This window comes from Vombatus ursinus, unplaced genomic scaffold (genome assembly GCF_900497805.2).
Source record: "Vombatus ursinus unplaced genomic scaffold, bare-nosed wombat genome assembly UNPS02009173.1, whole genome shotgun sequence".
Classification (NCBI taxonomy): Eukaryota; Metazoa; Chordata; class Mammalia; order Diprotodontia; family Vombatidae; genus Vombatus; species Vombatus ursinus.
The window spans coordinates 4,676,792-4,696,224 of NW_020948951.1; the positions used below are offsets into that span (position 1 = coordinate 4,676,792).

General features: G+C 48.0%; 1 protein-coding gene across 1 annotated transcript; it reads left to right on the forward strand.

Moving 5' to 3' along the window:
- Positions 1-342: 342 nt before the first annotated feature.
- Positions 343-18,512, forward strand: NDUFA11 (NADH:ubiquinone oxidoreductase subunit A11). Its single transcript, XM_027850831.1, has 4 exons — positions 343-503; positions 12,263-12,355; positions 17,301-17,423; positions 18,281-18,512. The coding sequence occupies exons 1-4, from the start codon at positions 407-409 to the stop codon at positions 18,391-18,393; spliced, it is 426 nt and encodes a 141-aa protein (XP_027706632.1). The 5' UTR covers positions 343-406; the 3' UTR covers positions 18,394-18,512.
- Positions 18,513-19,433: the final 921 nt, after the last annotated feature.

Genomic DNA, 19,433 nt, shown 5'->3' on the forward strand with positions numbered 1-19,433 from the left:
CCTATTTGTCTCAACCAATCCTCACCCACGAACACCGACCAATCCCTGCTCATCCATCGCTACCATGCCAGGCCTGCCCCGTCTATTTCAGGCAATACCGCCCCTCTAATTTAGCCAATCCGCGCTTACCAGGCTTCTTTTTAATCAATACATGCCCACCCATTTCCTCCAGGCCCCTCCTACTCCAACCATCCCGCTGATTCTGAAAATGCTCCACCCCTACGACCAACTCCGCCCTCTTCATACAGGCTCCTCCCCCAATCTAGGCAGTCTGTGTCCGCGCAGGGGTTCTCAATAAAGTTAAGCAAGTTCTTTTCCCGCCCCCCCTAGCCGGCCTGACGTCAGCGCATGCGTGTCTCCCGCGGGACTTGGAGTAGCTGCCCTTGGGGCGGGACGAGGGGTGATCATGGCGTCTATACTGACGAAGGAATACTGGGACGTCCCCGATGGCACAGAATGCCACCGCAAGACCTATGTCACCACCAAGATGGGTGCTGCTATGGGTGAGGCCTGGGGGGAGAAACGAGTGCCACTGCTTGTGGTTATGGGGAGAAAGCGCCCGAGGGTCGGGGAATGAAGGGGAAATCCTCTGGGGTTACTGCATCCGGGTTATGGGGGGGTGAGGCTCCCCCCCTTTCCCGCGGTCACTGCTTCCAGGTCAGGGGGAGGGGGCGATGAATGTTCCTATGGGAATCAACTGAGCATTAGGGGATTCCCTGGGAGGAGGAAGAGAGGGGTCGCTGCATCTGTGTTTTAATGGCAATGAGCCCTCCCCAGGGAGGGATTAGGAGTGGGAAATCCCCTGGGGGACTCATTGAGAGTGAGGGGATGGGGGTAGTCGCTGCATCTTGGTTAGAGGACGTGTCCACCTGCATCTGGGCTATTGGAAGTGGGGAACCCCCCAGGGGAGTTACTGGGAGTGAGAGACCCCTGGGAGTCACTGAAAATGAGAACTTTATCTGGGGTGACATTGCATGGGCATTACTGGGAGCAAGGGGGCTCTCTGGGGATTATTACATCCAAGTCACATACATTTCAGGTTTAGGGTCCCTGTGAGAGCTGTAGGGAAGGAGGACAATATTAAGAGAGGATGATCAATTCTCTCTAGGAATAGAACTAGCCATTCAATTGACATTTATTCTTGAGGTCTTACACCCCAAATTAAATGCACAAGCCACAAGATTTGGATAACAAGCAAGATGAAAGAGAGATCTAATTCAGGGAGGTAAATTTGATGTTATAGGCATTACTGAGATGTGGAATGAGACCTATGGCTCTAGGTTTCATATGGTTCTGGTAAAGTGATTGAAGAAATTGAGTAGGATTGTGTATTAAAACTATATACTGACTTGAGAAATCTAGAAACCAGAGAGGTGAAGCATAGTGGAGATCATTCAAGTGAAGGTTCAGTGAAGGCAGAATTAGAAGAAAAGTTAACAGTATACTATAGACCATATGGATCAAAAGGAAAACTACAGGGGCAGCTAGGTGGCGAAGTGGATAGAGCACAGGCCCTGGAGTCAGGAGGACATGAGTTCAAATGTGGCCTCAGACACATAACACTTACTAGCTGTGTGACTCTGGGTAAGTTACTTAAACCCAATTGCCTCACCAAAAAAGAAAAACTAGATGATTTCTGGCCACAAAACTGTCATGGAGACATAATATGATCAATTACCCAGATATCTGCTAGAGTTCTTTTTTCTGAAAGCAGAGCTACTAAGAAATTATTGACTTAATGATTTAATTCTTCAAAAGATGGTGAAAATAATTAAGGGAGCTATTCTTCTGAATCTAATTCTAACCAGTGACCTGGACATCCAGAAAAGGTAAATGAGCCATATTAAAATTTGTGCTAGAGGAAAAAAGGAAAACCAGGCATCATGTGACCTGAACTGGAGACTTAGAAGCATGGATTTCAGAGAGTAGCATGATTAGCATTCCGTGGTCTAAAAAATCTGCAAAAGAGTTAGATACAAACAAAACTGTTCCAAAAAGGAAGAAAACAGGCAGCTGCCTAAAGATGTTGATATGGGGAAATCATTGACCCTATTCAGATTTTTTTTTTGAAGGGTTTGTGTAGATAATGGGGCACCTAAATGTTGAGGTGAAAAGAGTGAATAGGTGAATAGACTCCACCCCTGCAGTCAGGAGGACTTGAGTTCAAATTTGGCCCCAGGTAGTTACTAGCTGTGTGACCTTGGACAGGTCACTTTACCCCTGTTTGCCTCAGTTTCATCTGTAAAATGAGCTGGAGAAAGAAATGGCAAACCACTCCAGTATCTTTCCCGAGGAAGCCCCGAATAGGTTCATGAAGAGTTGGACGGGACTGAACAAGAACAACAATAGATGATCAGTCAAGGACAAGTAGCAAAAAACAAATAGAAGTTATAAAGCTCCTCAGTGGGTGGGGGAGGGGCTGGAAGGAGGGAGAGAATTCGGAACTCCAAGAAAAGGTTACCAGAATTGTTTAAAGCTTCAGCTTAGTTCAGACTGGCAGTAGATGCAAAAGACAGCAAAATAGCGTTTCTTAGTTATGTTGGAAGCAAAAGGGCAATGGAGACCTAGCAGTGCTTAGAATGGATTGAATAATGGTAGTGGCCAACAGAAAACCAAACCATAAAACTTTTATTTTGCTTCGGGAGTGGGGGCTGAGGTGTTTCCTCCCAAAGAGAATGATCTTTGAACTGGGAAAGCTAAACCAAAACTAGTTAGAATAGGGCATGGAGACCAAGATCCTACTCTTCCTTTCAGTCAGTGAGATCAGAGTGAGGCTTAAAATAAACCCCATCCTTGACCACTGAGAAAACAGTAGGCATGTGTGATTGCTGAATTCCCAGAAGAGATTTTTGAAAGATTTTGAAAAATAGAAGGAAATGGTACAGGATTGAAAAAAAGGCCAATCTTTACTGTTTTTTTCCAGTTCCTGGCAAAATTGTAGGACATTATTAAAGGGATGGTTTGTGAGCACTTAAGAGAGAAAGGAATCAACAAGAGAGAGTATGGCTTTCTTTAGAATAAGTTGTCTTAAACTAAACATATTTCTATTTTTATACCATACTAGACATTAGCTCAAGGGATTGCTATAGACCAGGCCTGCACAACATGCAGCCCTGTATGTCTATAGACATAGATTACCTTGATTTCAAGAAAGCATTTTGATAGTTTCTCTTGTCCTTGTGGGAAAGATAAAAAGATCTGGACCATGCAATAAAGGTACATGGATGTGGACCTCATTGAGTGACCACACCCAAAAATAGTCATTAATGGCTCAAAGTCTCTAATAGAGAGGTCTCTGGTACAATAGTATCCCACGAATCAAGCTTTGCCTTAGTGCTGTTTAACATATTTATATGTCTGTGATTTGGATAAAGGTATAATTCAGATTTATCAGATTTGCAGATAACACAGACCTGACAGGGATAGCTCATAAACATATTAGACAACAATGTATTAAAAAAGAAAGTATCCAAAAAATACAACTAGGCCAATGTGCTGAATCTTACAAAATGAAATTTAATAGAGATGAATGTAAACTTGATTTTCCGACTCTTAAGTATAAGATTTTACAATTTCAAGATGGAGATGAGTTGTGGCTAGACAACAGTTGGTATAAAAAGGTCTAGGGCAGGGGTGTTTAACTTTTATGTGTGTCATGGACCCATTTGGCAGTCTGATAAAGCCTATGGATCTTCTCAAGATGTTTTTAAATGCATAACATAAAGTACACAGGATTACAAAGGAAACCAAAGGTTGGTGAAAGTCAAGATGTAATTTTCTTGCCACAAAAGTTGATGGGTCCTTGAAATCATGAGACCTTTGGGGACCTCAAGGTAAGAACTCCTGATCCAGAGGTTACAGTAACTACAGACTCAGTGTGAATTAACAGTGTTAACTGCTGCCAGAAAAAAAAAAGGATCCTAACCTGCATGAAGAGGCAGCTGCTGCTAGGGGGTGCTGTAATGCATAGCGTGTAGCCTGGAGTTGGCAAGACCTGAGTCCAAATCCTGCCTCAGACACTAGCAGTATGATGCTGGCCAAGTCACTTAACTGCTGTCTCACTTTCCTCATTGGTAAAATAGGACTAATAATAACTCCCACCTCCCATGGTTGTTGTGCTTCTAAAATGAGATAATTGTAAAGTTCTTTGCAAACTGTGAAGTGCTATATAAATACTAACTGTCCTTGTTGTTGTTATATAGATAGACAGACCGATGAAGCATTTATTAAGTGCTCATTCTCCTTGACCTCTCCACAATCTTTGACACTGTTGATCACAGTCCTCTTTGAAACTCTGCTGTAGCTGGGTTTCCAGGACACTGCTGTCTCCTGGTTCTCATCCTGCCTCTTTTACCATTCCTTTGTCTCCTTTGCTGTATTCTCTTCCAGATCACGCCCTCTAACCACAGGTGCCCCTCAGGGCTCTGTCCTGGGCCCCTTCTTCCTCTGTGCTGCTTCACTTGGCCATCTCATCAGCTCCTATGGATTTAAGTGCCATCTCTATGCTGATGATCAAATCTGCCTGTCCTACCCTGGTCTCCCTGCTGACTTCCAGTCTCGCATCTCCACCTGCTTTTCAGACATCTGAAACTGGATTCCAGGAGACATCTTAAACTCAATGTGTCCAAAACAGAATTCATTATCTTCCCCGCTAAACCCTCCCTCTGTCCTACCTTCCTTGTTGTGTAGAAGGCAGCACCATCCTCCCAGTCCTTGAGGGTCACAATTTAAGAGTCGTCCTGGACTCCTTGCTGTTTCTAATCCCCGCCCCTCTCCCCATATCCACCTTCTTGCCCTGTCAATTTAGCCTTTGCAGCATCTGTCCAATAGGCCCCCTTCTCTCTCTGACACAGCCACCACTCTGGTGCTGGCCTTCATCCCCTCACACCTGGACTATTGTAATAGCTGCTGGTTGATCTACCTGCCGTGAATCTCTCCTCATTCCAGTCCCTCCTCCATCCAGCCACTAAAGTGATTTTCCTAAGCAGGTCTAATCACAATATCCTCCTCCTCCCCACAGTAATCTCCTGTGCCTTCCGATTGCCTCCAGGATTAAATACAGAATGTTCTGTTTAGCTTTCAAAGCTCTTTAGGACCTAGCTGCCTCTTGCCTTTCAAGTCCTCTTACACTTTATTCCCCAACATGGATTCTTTTATCTGCTGTTCCATGAGCAAGACATTCCACTTCTCAGCTTTCTGTGGCTGGAATGCATTTCCTCCTCTGCTATGTCTACTTCCTTTCTTCCTGGCTTCCTTTAAGTCCCAACTAAAATCTGATCTTTTCCTGGAAGTCTTCCCCAACCCTTAATTTATTGCTTTTCTTCTGTTAATTATTTTTTCTTTATCCTGTATATTTATCTGTATATAGCTTGCTTTGTATACATTTGTTTGCATGTTGTCTTCTCCCCTCTCCCTCCTCCCCACTGCCAGACAGTGAGCTCCTTGAGGGCAGGGCCTAGGTTTTACTTCTTTTTATATCCCCAGTACTAGCATAGTGCCTGGTATACAGTAGGCACTTACTAAATATTTGCTGGTGGATTGACATGTAGTAATGCTCCTACACATATTTGTACACTGTCATGTATACATGTGCACACACTGTCACACACATACATGCCCTTTCCCTTCATACACACATGGGTGCGCCCACGCACACACATAATAACCATCCTCATGTATTTGAATTATTATCACATGGGAGATTGAACTCGGCTTCAGAAGGCAGAACTTGTTACACCGGGGGCAGATTGTAGACTTGTTAGGAGAAGGGACTGCCTAAGAATTATTCAAACCATCCTCGCATGGAATAGGCTGAATTCCCTCATAATTGGAGCTCTCCAAGTGGAGACTGGATTGATCTCTTCTTAGGGAGGTTATAGAGGGGACTTGGGCTCCCACAAGGGTTGGCCTGGCTGCCCTCCAGGGGCCTATCCAGCTCTACTGACCTCATAGCCGAGCAGTATCCGAGTTTCCTGGAATCATCTTACAAGTTTGCTTTGTCCATCAAGAAGGCGCTGATGACATCCTGGAGGCAGTGTGGTGGCCTCGGCCTGAAGCCCTGGCCCTGCTCTCTGTTGTTTGTGGGACTTGGGGGAGCTCACTTTACTTATTGGAGCCTTGGTTTGCTCCTTAGAACGTGAGGAGATTGGACTAAGGTTCCTTCCAGCTTTACATCTGTGCCTCTGTGACTCCTCTGACAGTAAAGGCTTGCTAACCACAGGCCATTTCTGCTGTTGACTCCATCCTCCTGCTCTGCTCTGGAGACTTCCATGCCTATGGGAAAACTTCCGTTCCCTGGTCCTTGCCTGGCTTGGTGAGCTGCCTGGTGTAGAGGAGACAAGAACCCAAACACACATCACTTAGGGAGAGAAGCAGAGAGCTTAGTAAAACTTAGGTGTGCCAAATCCTAGGGCAGCCTCCCCAAAGGACCACCACTGAAATCCCTCATCCCTTTTCCTGCTGTGGCCTGAAGACCGCTACACCTGAGGTCTAGCAACAGAAAACTGGTTTTATCCAATCCGTTGCCCTGTGGTGATTGCGGCCCATTGTGTCCTTAGCCTTGAACCCCAGGTGCCTCATTTTAAGCCTTGAGTCCTCCCTTGTGTCATTTAAAATGTTCCATAATAAAGTCCTATTGCTTTATGCATTGGAATCCTGTGTAAAAAAAAAAAAACAAAACTCTTAAGTCTTGGAAGTATTAGAATGACTATAGTGACCGATTCTCCTTAGGGTAGAATTAGAAAAGGTGGGTAGAACTTGCAGAGAGGTCAGTATAGGAAGATTTCCCACTAATTGTTGCCCTGACCCTGCACAGCCCTAGCTTCACCTTTGCTGGAGGAGGCCGGATTCCCCTCTGTGGGGAATGTTCCAAGCAATTCCTGTTGAGCTAGGAGTTGTATTACCTGCCGGGGGGGGGGGGGGGGCACTTAACTGTTGTGTCTAGAGTCACTATGGAGAAGTCCTTACATCTGGCTTCCTGGGGGGGTTCCCCTGAGGGCTGCACATCACCACCCCTAGAACTTTCTGCTCAGGCACTTTATTTACTCTGTAGCCTCCTCACCAGTAGGCTTTCCACCCTGGAGGTACCACTGCTGGATGAGGCCCCTTTCATGGTTGGTGAGGCCTGTACCTGGACCACCACGTGCCCTTCCCTCTAGGCTTGACTCACTCTCTGGTCTTCTCTACCTCTTCACCAGTGTGCCTTCCCCTCCCCTCTGTTAGGATGTAAGGTTCTTGAGGGTAGGGACTGCCTTCGTTTGTTTGCATTTGTATCCAGTGCCTGGATACTAAGCACTTTAGTTAATGCCTTGTGTGGCTGTATGAGTCTTTTCAGCCTTATATAGCTATTTGAGTTGAGCTCAAAATGAAGGCCCTTCCAGACACAGGGAATTATGTGAGCAAAGGCAGAGTTGGGAGAGCCTAAGGCATATGTGGAAAATGATCTCTGTTTCACTGAGTATAGTGTGCATTTTAGAGAGTAATGAAATGTACCAGATTTTGGAACACCTTAAGTGCCAAAGAAGATTGAAGCACAGGTCTCCTGGCTCTGAGTTCCATGTCCTTTCCTTTGCACTCACCTGAACACCGACACAAGGCAAAATATGTTTCATTGTGGGGCCAGACTCTGCAGATCCCACATGAAACTACAAATGTAGGTTGGTGTAGTGTTGTTAAATCGCTTTCCATCGTGTCAGACTCTTCATGACCCCGTCTGGGGTTTTCTTGGCAGAGATACTGGAGTGGTTTGCCATTTCCTTCTCCTGGTCATTTGACAGATGAGGAAACTGAGGCAAACAGGGTTAAGTGACTGCCCAAAATCACAAGGCTATTAAGTGTCTGAGGCCAGATTTGAACTCAGGAAGATGAGTCTTCTTGACTCCAGGCCCAGTGCTCTGTGCACTATGGCGCCACCTAGCTCTCATGTTGGGGTATGGCAAAATGGAATTGAGCACTTAGTAGTTGCTTGCTGTGTGTGAGTCACTATTATTATTATGTGAGCTGCCATATTGTAGTAAGAACATTGATTAATTATTTAAATTTCATGCTTCTTGAATGTTTTAAATTCTGGATATAAATGGGGTTATTTGGGGACGTACATGACAGTAGCTCCGACAGTGTTATCTTGTATGATAGGCACTGGGACAGGGATCTTTCCACATCCTTGTATTTGACATGAGCTGTGCTACCTTGGACAGGTCTCATTACCTCTCTGAGCCCTAGTTTGTTCCTCTGGGAATGAAAAGATTGGACTAGACAGTTTAGAGGGCCCTCTCCACTCGGACATTCTCCAGTTCTGTAAGCTGCTGTACGTGTGAGGAAGGTCACTGTGGCAGACTGTTACATTGGTCTGTCTTTGTGTTGGTAAAAGGGAAAGGAAGAAGAGGAGGACAGCATGATGTGCTCTCCTTGCATGGCTAAGAGAGAAGAGTTGTACAGCGAAAGAGGAGGGAAGCCTGTCCTGGCCTCAGTTTCCCTGTGTGCATTGTAGGAGGGCTGGAAGCTCCTGGAGGAGGGAGGGGAGGGGGCCGTCCTTCTCTTTTCAGCAGCCTGCCCTGGACCTCACCTCAAAGACAGAGCCCACATGCACGGGATGTACAGACAGGCTGGCTCGCAGTGAGGCGGTGTGTTTAGTGTTCACTGGGGATCTGTCTAAACACTGGGATAACCCGTCAGGGCCAGGAATGAATCCACTCCACTCAGCGCCAGCCAGACCCAAACTCTGGTCCTGAGGCCAGTTCTGGGCTCCGCCCTGCGTAGAAGCCAAGCACATCACAGGGGGATCAAGGACTGGAAAATGTGACCCGAGTGGAAACGTTGGAGGCTAAGGCAGGGAGGCCCCCTGGAAGGGGGCTGCAGGCAGCCAGGTGTGAAGTGATCCGGCTCGCGAGTGCAGCTGGAAGGATGGCGACAATGGGCTGGGTATGAGCAAGGGAGGAGAGAAATTGGCAGTGCTCCCCGGTGGAACAGCTGTCAGGGCCGAGCCAAAGATGGGGCCCCAGAGGAGAATGGTGCCATTGATGCCGACAGGGAGGTTAAGAAGAGGTAACAGCTTAGGGGGCCTCCTTTTCTGACATGAAGCTTTCGGTATTTGGGGGACAGCCATGTGGAGATGTTCTGTACATACCACATGTCAAAAAGCATGGAAGATGAGAAACCAGGACTGAGGAGTCAGCATAGTGGGAAGAGCCCTGAGCTGGGCTACAGGAAACCTAAGTCTTAGACACTGGCTTTGCCCCTCACTCGTTGTGTGATCCAGTGCAAAGCATTTCACCCCCCTGGGCCTCACCTGGAAAGCAGAGATACTGGGCTAGTGATCATTAAGGTCCTCTCTGTCTATGATTTTCTGAAAACATCGTCATGATTCTGTGAGATGCCAGCTTTGTAATGTGGTGCAGGGTATAATAATAGTAATTGATATTTATGTAGTGCTTTCAGGATTCCAAAGCACCGTACATTTTACCCTTACAGTAATCTTAGGGCATAAGGTAGCTCCATTTTCCAAATGAAAGAAGTGAGTGACTTGGCTTACATCATGAAACTAAGAAGTATCTGAGGCAGGATTTTCATCCAGATCTTCCGGGATCCAAGTCCACTCTCTCATACTGCCTCTCCAGAGGCTTGGCTTGGGAGTTGGCACTTGGGTCATTTTAACAAGAAAGAAAAGTGGCACAACCTGTGTCATCCCTGAGCCTTCATCTGCTTTGCTGTGCAATGAAGGGATTGCCCCGTCTTCAGTATCATGATCCTTTCTTTCTCTGGAGATATCCCTCCTACCTGGTGTTAGCTGTAACTGTGTGTTGTGTGTGAATGAATTTCCCTGGTAGGTGAGTATAGAGGCTAAGAGCAAGGGGGCTGAAGACTAAGCCTGGAAAATAAGAGGACAGAGCTTAGAGACACGAGAAAAACTAGGCAGGGTCTGGGGAATGGAAGCTAATAGTAGACTAGCCCCTGTCTGCCACTGAGTCGCTGAATGAGCTTGATTCTTCCCTAGGCTTCATTTTCCTTTATTCTAAAATGGCGATTGAGCGGTTAGTAGATACTTACTACATGTGAGTCACTGATAGGTGCAGGCCTTACTCCCCCAGAGTTTAAAATCTAGCAGGGAGATAAGGCGTGGAGACATAAAGTAATCGAGGGCTCCGTGTTGTATGCCCAGTGAATGAGAGTTCAGAGAGAAGAAGGTCAGCAGGAAGGGAGAGTCACAGAATGGGGGATCTTGAGCAGAGCTGTAAAGCATGATCACGTAGAGATTAGCCTACTTAGTAAACCCCCCAGATATACGTCGGCTTGTGGCATGAAAGGCAGCCGATTTGGAAGAGAGACGACCCAGGTTCAAACCCCAGCTCTTGTGCTTCCTGGCTATGGACAGATTACTGAAGCTCTCTTGGCATCATTTTCCTGATCTGTAAAATTACAATGATGCTGTTTCTGCTTTCCCATTTGTCAATGTAAAGCCCTTTGGTCATCTCCCTCACCCTTAGCCCCTCCATCTGGAAAGTCTGAATCCTAGCCACGCTTCTTCTCAAATGACGTTTGTCGATTAAACGGAGCTCATAAAGCTCCCACTGTCTACCTCACAGGGTGGTTGTAAAGGAACCGGTCTGTGCCACGCTGTGCTAGGTGCTGGGGAGACGAGTACAAAGAGTGTTTGAAGTGCATTTTCCTTCTGTTGGCAGACCCAACAAGTACATATGTAAATACAAGCGGAGTAAATCTAGAAAGATGGATGCAGCCGGGAGGTAGGTCAGTAGATCTGTAGGTAGGTAGTTGGCAGGCACTGGCAGCCAGAGAGGGGGTCAGGGGAGGCTCCATGCAGAAGGCAGCACTTGAGCCAAACCTCGAAGGAGGAGAGGGATGAGGTGTGGAAGATGCCACTGAGGAGGGTGGGCAGGCAGAGGATGTTCTGTGCATGAGGGCCGACCCCCGCACAGGGACCAGAGAGAGAGGCCAGCACCCTCAGACTGTGGGGTGCAAGAAGGAGCGTCATGTACAATGAGGCTGGAAAGGCAAGGTGAGCTTGGCTTGTCAAGATAAGATAACGTTTTCTCTTAGAAGCGGGAGGGAGCCCCTGCAGTTTATTGAGCAGGGTAGTGACGTGGTCAGATACATGCTTAAGGAGGTACCCAGTGGTAGCTATCACAAGTTTCTTGAGCACAAGCACTGTTTGTTTTTGCCTTTAGACCCGCTGTGCTTTGTACACAGTAAGTATGTAAAAATGTCTGAATTAAACTGAAATGTGGCACTGTGGATGGAGTGCTGGATTTGAATCTGGGCCCAGATTTGAATCCTCTCTCTGTTACTGACAAGCTGTGTGGCTTGGACCACATCATTTGACTTCTCTGGGCTTCAGTTTCCTCATCTCAAAAATGAGGGTTTAGGTGAGCTGACCTTTGCAGTCCCTTTCAGCTCCAAGTCTATGATCTTGTGAAATTAAATTGGGCTGCCATGGCCAGCCTCGTGGCCAGCCAGCTGGATGACGAGGTCCTCCCGGTGCTTCTCTTGGTGGGTGACATTGTCCCAGTGCATCGTACCCCAGAACGTTAGAGTTACCTTCAGGAAATCCACAGTAGCCCAATTGCCAAATCATTCACACAGGGAAAGTCATGTGGGTGAAAAATGCCCCTTGTCCAGGCTAACGTGGCGTTGGCGAGCAATTGTGGAGTTAGTCCATCTCTCCGCACATTTGGGTCAGGCAGCCTCTGCAGGGGGACAGTGAGAAAGGCTCAGATTGAGCTGGGGGAGGTGGTGGGGCATTGGAGAAACCATATGTGCTCCTTTGTGACACAACAGCCTCTCCTTTTGACACCAGAATTCTTCCACATCTTGGGACTGACACAGTCTCTGAGGACGCAGAGTTGTAGGCAACCACCAAGGTCACTGGGGAGCTGCGTGATGGGCACGAGCGGGTTGTTGGAGTATATTTCCAGCTGACCAACGCATAAGGCGTAGCGCGTAGAGAATGTGTGATTGGGAATCAGTGGGTCACTTGGGAAGTTAGAGCTGGCACAACAACTGGACAGCCTGGGTATGGCACTGGTCACTAGGAAAGGTGGAGCATGCCTACAGCAGTGCCTCCCACAGGTGAGGGGTCCTCTCCGAAGGACTCAAGAGGCACTGACTGGAAAGGCGTGGATGGGCTATGATCTGAACTGTGGGGCGGAGTACTTGCTTCAGTGAGATCACAGATCCATTGGAGGGATGAGTTCAGTTGCTCTTTGTTAATGAAGAACGTTGTTTAACAAGTCACATTTTCTTTTTGCAGGCTTGGTGGCATCTGCCTACCACCTTGTGTTTTTCCCACCTGAATCAACTGCCGAGGGAATATTAAGGGCTGGGAAATTTACGTTCTCCATGGGTAAGAGACCCCTGTCGTTCTCTGATGTTGTGCCCCCACCCCCTTCTCCAGTCTTATCTCTTACTGCTTCCCTATGTTTACCCTCTGGGCCAGTTAGCCTAAACTGCATTCTTTAAGATCCAGCTTAATCCTGATCCACTCCTCCAGGTCCCAACCATCTCTTCTTACCATGTATCACAGTGATTTGTGTACCTCTGAACTGCCTTGAGGACAAGGACTGTAGTTTTTTAAAATCTTTATATTCCCCACACCTAAGGCAGAGCCCAAGCAGAACCAGTTCAGTGGATGAGGAAATGACCCTCCAGTACTCCCCGTAAACTCTTCAAGGGAAGAGATGGCAGCATTAGCACAATTTGTGTCCCTAAAACACAGCGGGGAACAGGATCTCCTACAGAGAGAGTGAATGAAAATGAATGTCTTCCCAACGAGACTTGGGACTACTCCAGGGCAGGTCTTGTACCCCTGTCTCCCCTGTGTCAGAGCCCGGCAGGGGGCAGGGGGAAGCGTGCTGGTTGGGAGGTGAAGCATGGTCTGATTCAGGGTTGGCACCCGTCACCACCGTAGATGTGTGCTGCCACATGACCCGAGACACCCTCTGCTCAGTCACCCAGCCTGGAAGAAGCAGCCTGAGAGCTGGGGCCGGCTCAGGTGTCTCCTCTCCAACCGTGGTCCTCTTTCCACTGCATCACATTGCTTATGCTGTCTTTTGTCCCACAGTAAGCACATCTTGAAAGCCTGAGCTCTGGGCAAGGGGGGTCCTCCCACATTTTAGTCTGAGGCAGCTTGGCACCGTAGATGGAGGGCTAGATTTGAAGTCAGTGGACATGAATCATCCCAGCTACTCGCTGTGGGATTGTGAGCAGAGCCTCAGTTTCCTTATCTAGAAAACCAGAGTGATCATTCTTACATTACCTACATCTTTTGGTTACGAAGAAAGTGCTTAGCCAAACTTAAAGCACCATTGGGGTACTGTTGTTATTTTTATTATTATCAGTCACAGTACATGTGGAAGTGGCACTGTCAGGCCTAGCACCTCAGTGCTATGGTACATGAGGTACCGCTTCCTGCCCCCAGAGAAGGCACACACCATCAGAAACTGTAACACTGAACAGTCAAATTCTTGCCTGTCTCTGGCCCTCCTCCCTGTAAGCCATTACTCTTTTCATGTGGCAATGGACAGTTGTAGTTTCTCTCTGATCTAGATTGCCGTGTGCCTTTCTTAGCCTAAGTAGAATTGCTGAATAGTAGAGTACAACATCTGTGCAAAGGGGCTCTCCTGAGGCCCCCTCCTTGGCCCGCTCTCTCCTGACAGCTAGAATTCTGCTCCTCACTGGCATTTATGAGGCACTCTGAGGGTTGCAGAGCCTCCTCCTTTGTTATGACAATCCTCTAAGCCAGGGACTGTGGTGAGCCCTGCCTCGGATCCTCCAGGAGGGAGAGTGCCAGCCCAGGCTTCACCTAATACTAAAACCCTGGCACTGGGCCATACCGCCTCAGCGGTTCACAGGTGGAAGGGAAAACAGAAGCCCAGGGGGGGAAGTGACTTTTCCAAGGTCACACAATGAGGCGTCAGAGAGAGTCAGGACTACAGCCCAGATCTCCTGGCTCCCAGGCCAGGCATTTGGGGGTCTAGTCCCTCACCTAACTGCTGGTAAAAATATTTCTCTGCCAACTGAAGTTTGGGGGTCCTAATGGGCCTGGTGAGGCTGGGTTGGACAGAGGGCTGGCAGCAAAACTGCTGAGTATCTGCCTGGTGCCTGGTGCTGCTTCCTTCACAACCACTCAGTGAGGGATTCAGTGCAAACATTCTTTTTCTCCTTTTCCCCCTCCCCCTTTTTCACTCAGTTCAAATCTGTGTGAACTATGGGTGTAGAAATTCCCTCCACCAATGTAAATTGGCATTTCATTTATAACTTAGAGTCATAAGAGAAACTACAAAATCCCCCTTATGCAGAAAACTGAGGCTGAGGCCTTTCTGTGGTCACAGAGTAAATAAATGTCAGAGCCAGTTTTCCGGACCAGTCTCTTCACTCCTACATTCAGCGCTGTTTCTGCCACAGAATGAAAACGATTTAGTTATAGCTTCCCCTGAAATATGACTTGGAGCGTGATGGCAGTTGGGGGGGAAGGAGGGGGTGTACCCTCTCAGGAAGGACTAGTTCCTGGGGGAAAGAAGAGTCACAAAAGAGCATGGTAAACACTGTGTATCAAATTAGTAGGAGCTCTAGTGGGCGGCCCCTATAGCGTGGACTCTTGCTGTTCTGATGCTTTTCTTAGTGATGCAGATGAAGCTACAGAGAACAGGTTTCCCAAATTTCCAAGTGACTGAAGTCACCCAGGCAGTCCCATCTTGTCATTTCCAGGTGCACTGGCCTTTTGTCCACACGAACCATCCTATTAAGTGACCAGAGCATGGCTGGAGTGTCCTTTTTGTCTTTTCTCAGAGGAAGCCAAGCAGTGTAAACAGCCCTGGGCTTTGTTCCTTAATCTTTATGTAGCTTTAAGAAACTCACTTTTCCTCAGCAGCAGAATGATGGTTGTACTGTATGACCTCCAACGGCCCTTTCAACTCCAGATCCCATGATCCTAGCAAGAAGAAGACATAATCTAGGCCAGGGGTGGGGAACCTGCAGCCTCAAGGCCACATGTGACCTTCTAGGTCCTTGGGTGCGGCCTTTTGACCAAGTTTTACAGAACAAGTCCTTTTATTTTATTAAGGGGACTTGTTCTGTGAAGTTTGGATTCAGTCAGAGGGCCACACTTGAGGACCTGGAGGGCCACACTTGAGGACCTAGAGGGCCACATGTAGCCTCAGGGCCACAGGTTCCCCACCCCTGGTCTATGCCCTCAAGAGCTCCAGATGGGGAGCACACGACCAGAAACCTTGAGCTAGCATGAGTTAGGAAGGCATATGCTGGAACCCTGCCTCACACCTACGTTGCCTTGGGCAAGTTACTTAACCTCTCTGAGGTCCAGGATTTGGTTACCTCTCAGGTACTTTGCTACCTTTAAATCTATGATTCTGCGGTAGGACGCCAAGCTGGGAGGGATAGCTAACATGTTGACAACTGGAGATCTGGCCAGGCTGCCATGATGATGGGCATGGGCCAGGCCTATCCATTCAGCAGTCAAAAGTAGTAATGATAAAGCCTAGCATTTCCTTAGTGCTTTAAGGTTTGGAAAGCGCTTCACATGTTGGCTCATTTGATTTGACTCCTCCTGTCACTCCATGGATTTTCTTGTGGTGACACAGACCCCAGGTTGTCCACGTCTTCCCGTCTCGTCCAACTGTTCTTCCTGCCCTTCAGTAAATTCTTCGCAGAGGATTCACCCAGTGCCCTGGAGACATTTTAGTTTAGGGGTTCTTAGTCCATGAATGTGTGCATGTCTTTAAATATTTTGGTAATTTTATTTCAGGATAATTAGTTTTCTTTGTAAATGTGTTTTATTTTTTGCATTTAGAAGTGTTCTGAGAAAGGGTCTGGCCATAGGTTTCAGCATACTGATAAATTATGGGGAAATGGTGGGGAGGGGCGAACCATGACACAAAACTTAGAATCCCTGCTCTGTCTTACAGCCTTTTAACATCTGGTAAGTAGTGCAGTACTCAGTTGCCCATCTTATCCTTTGCTTTCAGTCCACCTCCTTTTTCAATCATACGTTTCCTGGATACCTTTTATGCCATTTCTGGCATACAGGCCATTGTTGCCGCAGCCTATTTCCAGCCTACCTGTGTCTCTCTCTACCTTGCTGTTTGGGCCATCTAGAATCTTTGTTTTTTAGCTATTGTGGTGTTATGTGATTCACAGTCTTAGCGTCAATGAAAAAATACAGTCTAATTTGATAATATTGAATAAAGTTAAATGTAAAATTCTTTTTTTGAGTTTAAAAAGTCAAATTCAGCTAGGTGGTGCAGAGGATGGAGCGCCGGGCCTGGAGTCAGTAGGACCTGAATTCAAATCCGGCCTCAGCCCAGACATTGACACTTAGTAGCTATGTGACCCTAGGCGAGTCACTTAACTCCAATTGCCTCTCCAAAAAAAAAGTCAAATTCATATGTAAAAAGCGGGAGAAGTATAGCTAGACTTGTGAAAATAAAATGTATAGATTTGGAGGACTGCACGCTTTATGAGTCAGTATAGCAGCATGGCAACCCGAAGGGCTACTAGAATATTGGGCTGCATTAAGACAGGGCCAGAGCGCCCAGAATGAAAGAGGTAAGGGCCCTTCCACTCTGCCCTGATCATGCCACATCTGAAATACAGGGTACAGGCCAGATGCCATATTGGAGGGGAAATGTTGAGTCCCTGGAGAATGCACAGAGGGTGGCGGCCATGAGAAAGAACCTTGAGAACCAACTGGACCAACTTAAGCTGGAGAAAAAAAGACTTGGGGGTGACATGATGGCGGCTTCAGGAATTTGAAGGCCTGTCCTATGGAAAGGGGGTTAGGCTTATTCTCAGCCTGGTCCCAGAAGGAAAACTGGGACCAGTGGATGGAAGCTGCCAAGAAGGTTGAGACTCAACAGTTGGAAGAACTTAGTAGTTAAAATTATTTAGAAGTGAAATAGGTTGCCTGGGGAAGCAGTGGGATGCCAGGCACATGGCTGGCTAGAGGAAGACTGCTTCACCGCTTGTCGAGAGATGTTTCAGAGGGAATTCTTGGTCTGGTGCAGGTTGGACTACATGGCTTCTGAGATTTTGTGATTCCCTTAGGTCCCGGTCCCTCCAGGTCTGGCATTCTGTGGTTCCAGCCAGTTTGGAGCTTTTCACTTAGTGGCTGTGTGACCCTGGGCCCTTCTCACTGCAGGTCTATGATTCTGATTCTTTTCTTGGCCTTGAAAAGCTTTGCATCTGTGTTTTTTGTCTCCTGAGCAGGAGAGATTTTAGTTGGTGCGGTTTCTCATGCTTTATCTCCTGTTCTTCCCCCACCCCTCTAATTATAGCTGCCGTAGGTGCCATATTTGGGATCACTTCCTGTGTCAGTGCTCAAATTCGGGAAAAACCAGATGACCCCCTGAACTACTTCTTTGGAGGCTGTGCTGCAGGCATGACCCTCGGAGCTCGAAGTAAGTCCCAGGCAGGGTTTCTGCGGCCCTGCCCACCAACTCAAGGCTGAACTGGCTGTTCCAAATCTCCCAACCCTGTGAATTAGAGGGGCTCAATCTCATTCAGCCCCCTCGTTTTCCATCTGAGGAAACTGAGGCTGAGAGAGCCAAAGCCACTCGTACAGGAAATCAGTAGGGGAGTGGAATTCAAATCCAAGTCTTCTGACCCTCTGTCTTTCCTTTATATCAGATTGCCTCTGTGTTCCCTCCAGATCCAACAATCTCTGACTGTAAAACAGAGGGCCTGAACTCGGCGACCTCTCAGACCCCTTTTAGCTTTGGTATTGGTCTGATAACTGGGCCCTGATCGGATTAGTGGTGCCTCCTCTAATCTTTCTTGATGGAACAATCCAGGAGCTAGAGTGGGGCGTAGGGGCTTTAACCTCTGTGCCTGTTAGAGGGAGTCTGGGGGCAGGAAGTCTGTTGTTTTGCCGTCTTGATGAGAGAATTAACTTGCCCGGAGTGACCCGGTGAAGCTGGGGCCTGTGGGCCGAGAGCCTTCTCCCAGGCTGGTTCACCCCTCTCCTTGGCCTGGCCTTTCGGTCCTGCCCCCTCCAATAGAGGCCGTGCTCCCTTTGTGACCTGGGCAAGTCATTGGACCTCACTGGGCCTTGAGCTTCTTATTTCTAAGATGAGGGAGTTGAACCCCCTCTGAAGCCTTTGAAGCCCCCTTTCTAGCTCTAAATCTTAGGGTGCTAGAAGCACTTTGGCTGTGGCTTGTGGAGGAGGGTGGAGAGGGTCAGCATTGCGGTAGTGGGCATAGGTGGGTGTCCAGACTGTGCTCCCTGCCCTGCCCCCTGACTTTTCCTCTCTTGCAGTGCACAGCTATACCAGCGGGGCAGCAGCGTGTGTATACGTGGGTGCCGCCGCTGCCCTTTTGAAGTTGGGCAAGCTGGAAGGTTGGAAGCTGGCCAGCGGGCCCCGAGTCTAAGCACCGACAATGCCTTTGTGAGGTGTTTTGTAAAAAAAAGGTTGATATATAGTAACCCTACTCAGCATTTCCCCAATTTCCTCATTCTCTGATGTTAAATAAAGCTCGAAACAGCTTGATGCTGTGTTGAAGTTGTCTTCTTCTTTGGCCAGACACCGCCCCCATCCTTGTGGACTGGATATGGCCAGGTGGCCGAGGGTCGAGGACTTTTCACTGCTGAGATAATGGCTGTGAGAGAGCTTTGAAAAGGTTCCAGCTGCCTTTCAGACCTTTTGAACTGTATGTGCAGTAAACATCTTAGACTTAACATACCCCAAACTGAATTCAGCCATCTTCTCCCCTAAGCCCTGCCCCCCGTCCAAACTTGCCTGTTAGACTCATAACCTAGGAGTCATCCCCAGCTCACTGTCTGTCACCCCCCTCTCCCCACTTCCCATGTCCAAGCTGTCCATCTCAGCTCTCCTGCATCTCTCAAATACGCCCCCTTCTCTCCTCTGACCCTGCCCCCGCTCTGCTGTAGGCCCTCATCACCTGGATGCTTGCAGTGGCTGCTCAGGGAGAGGGGGCTGCCTGCCTTGAGTCTCTCCCCACGCCAGTCCGTCCTCCATTCAGCCACTAAAATGGTTTTCCTAAAATGCGAGGCCAATCATGTCACCCCCACCCCACTCAGTAAACTCCAGCGGCTCCCTGTCGCCTCCAGGATCAAATACCCAGTGTTCTGTTTGGCATTCAAAGCCCTTCGTAACCTCTCTGCCTCCTTCCTTTCCAGTCTTCTTCTACCTTACTCCCTGCCACGCGCTCTACAGTCCAGTGACACGGGTCTCGTGGCCGTTCCATGAACAAGACCCTCCATCTCTCAGCCCAGGGCATTTTCTCTGTCTGTGACGCTCTCCCTCTGCCTCTCTGACCACTGGCCTCCCTGGCTTCCTTTGAGCCCCACCTAAAATCCTACCTTCTACAGGACGTCTTCCTCAGTCCCTCTTAATTTGAATGCCTTCCCTCTGTTAATTATTGTGTGTTTGTCCTGTATATGGCTTGTA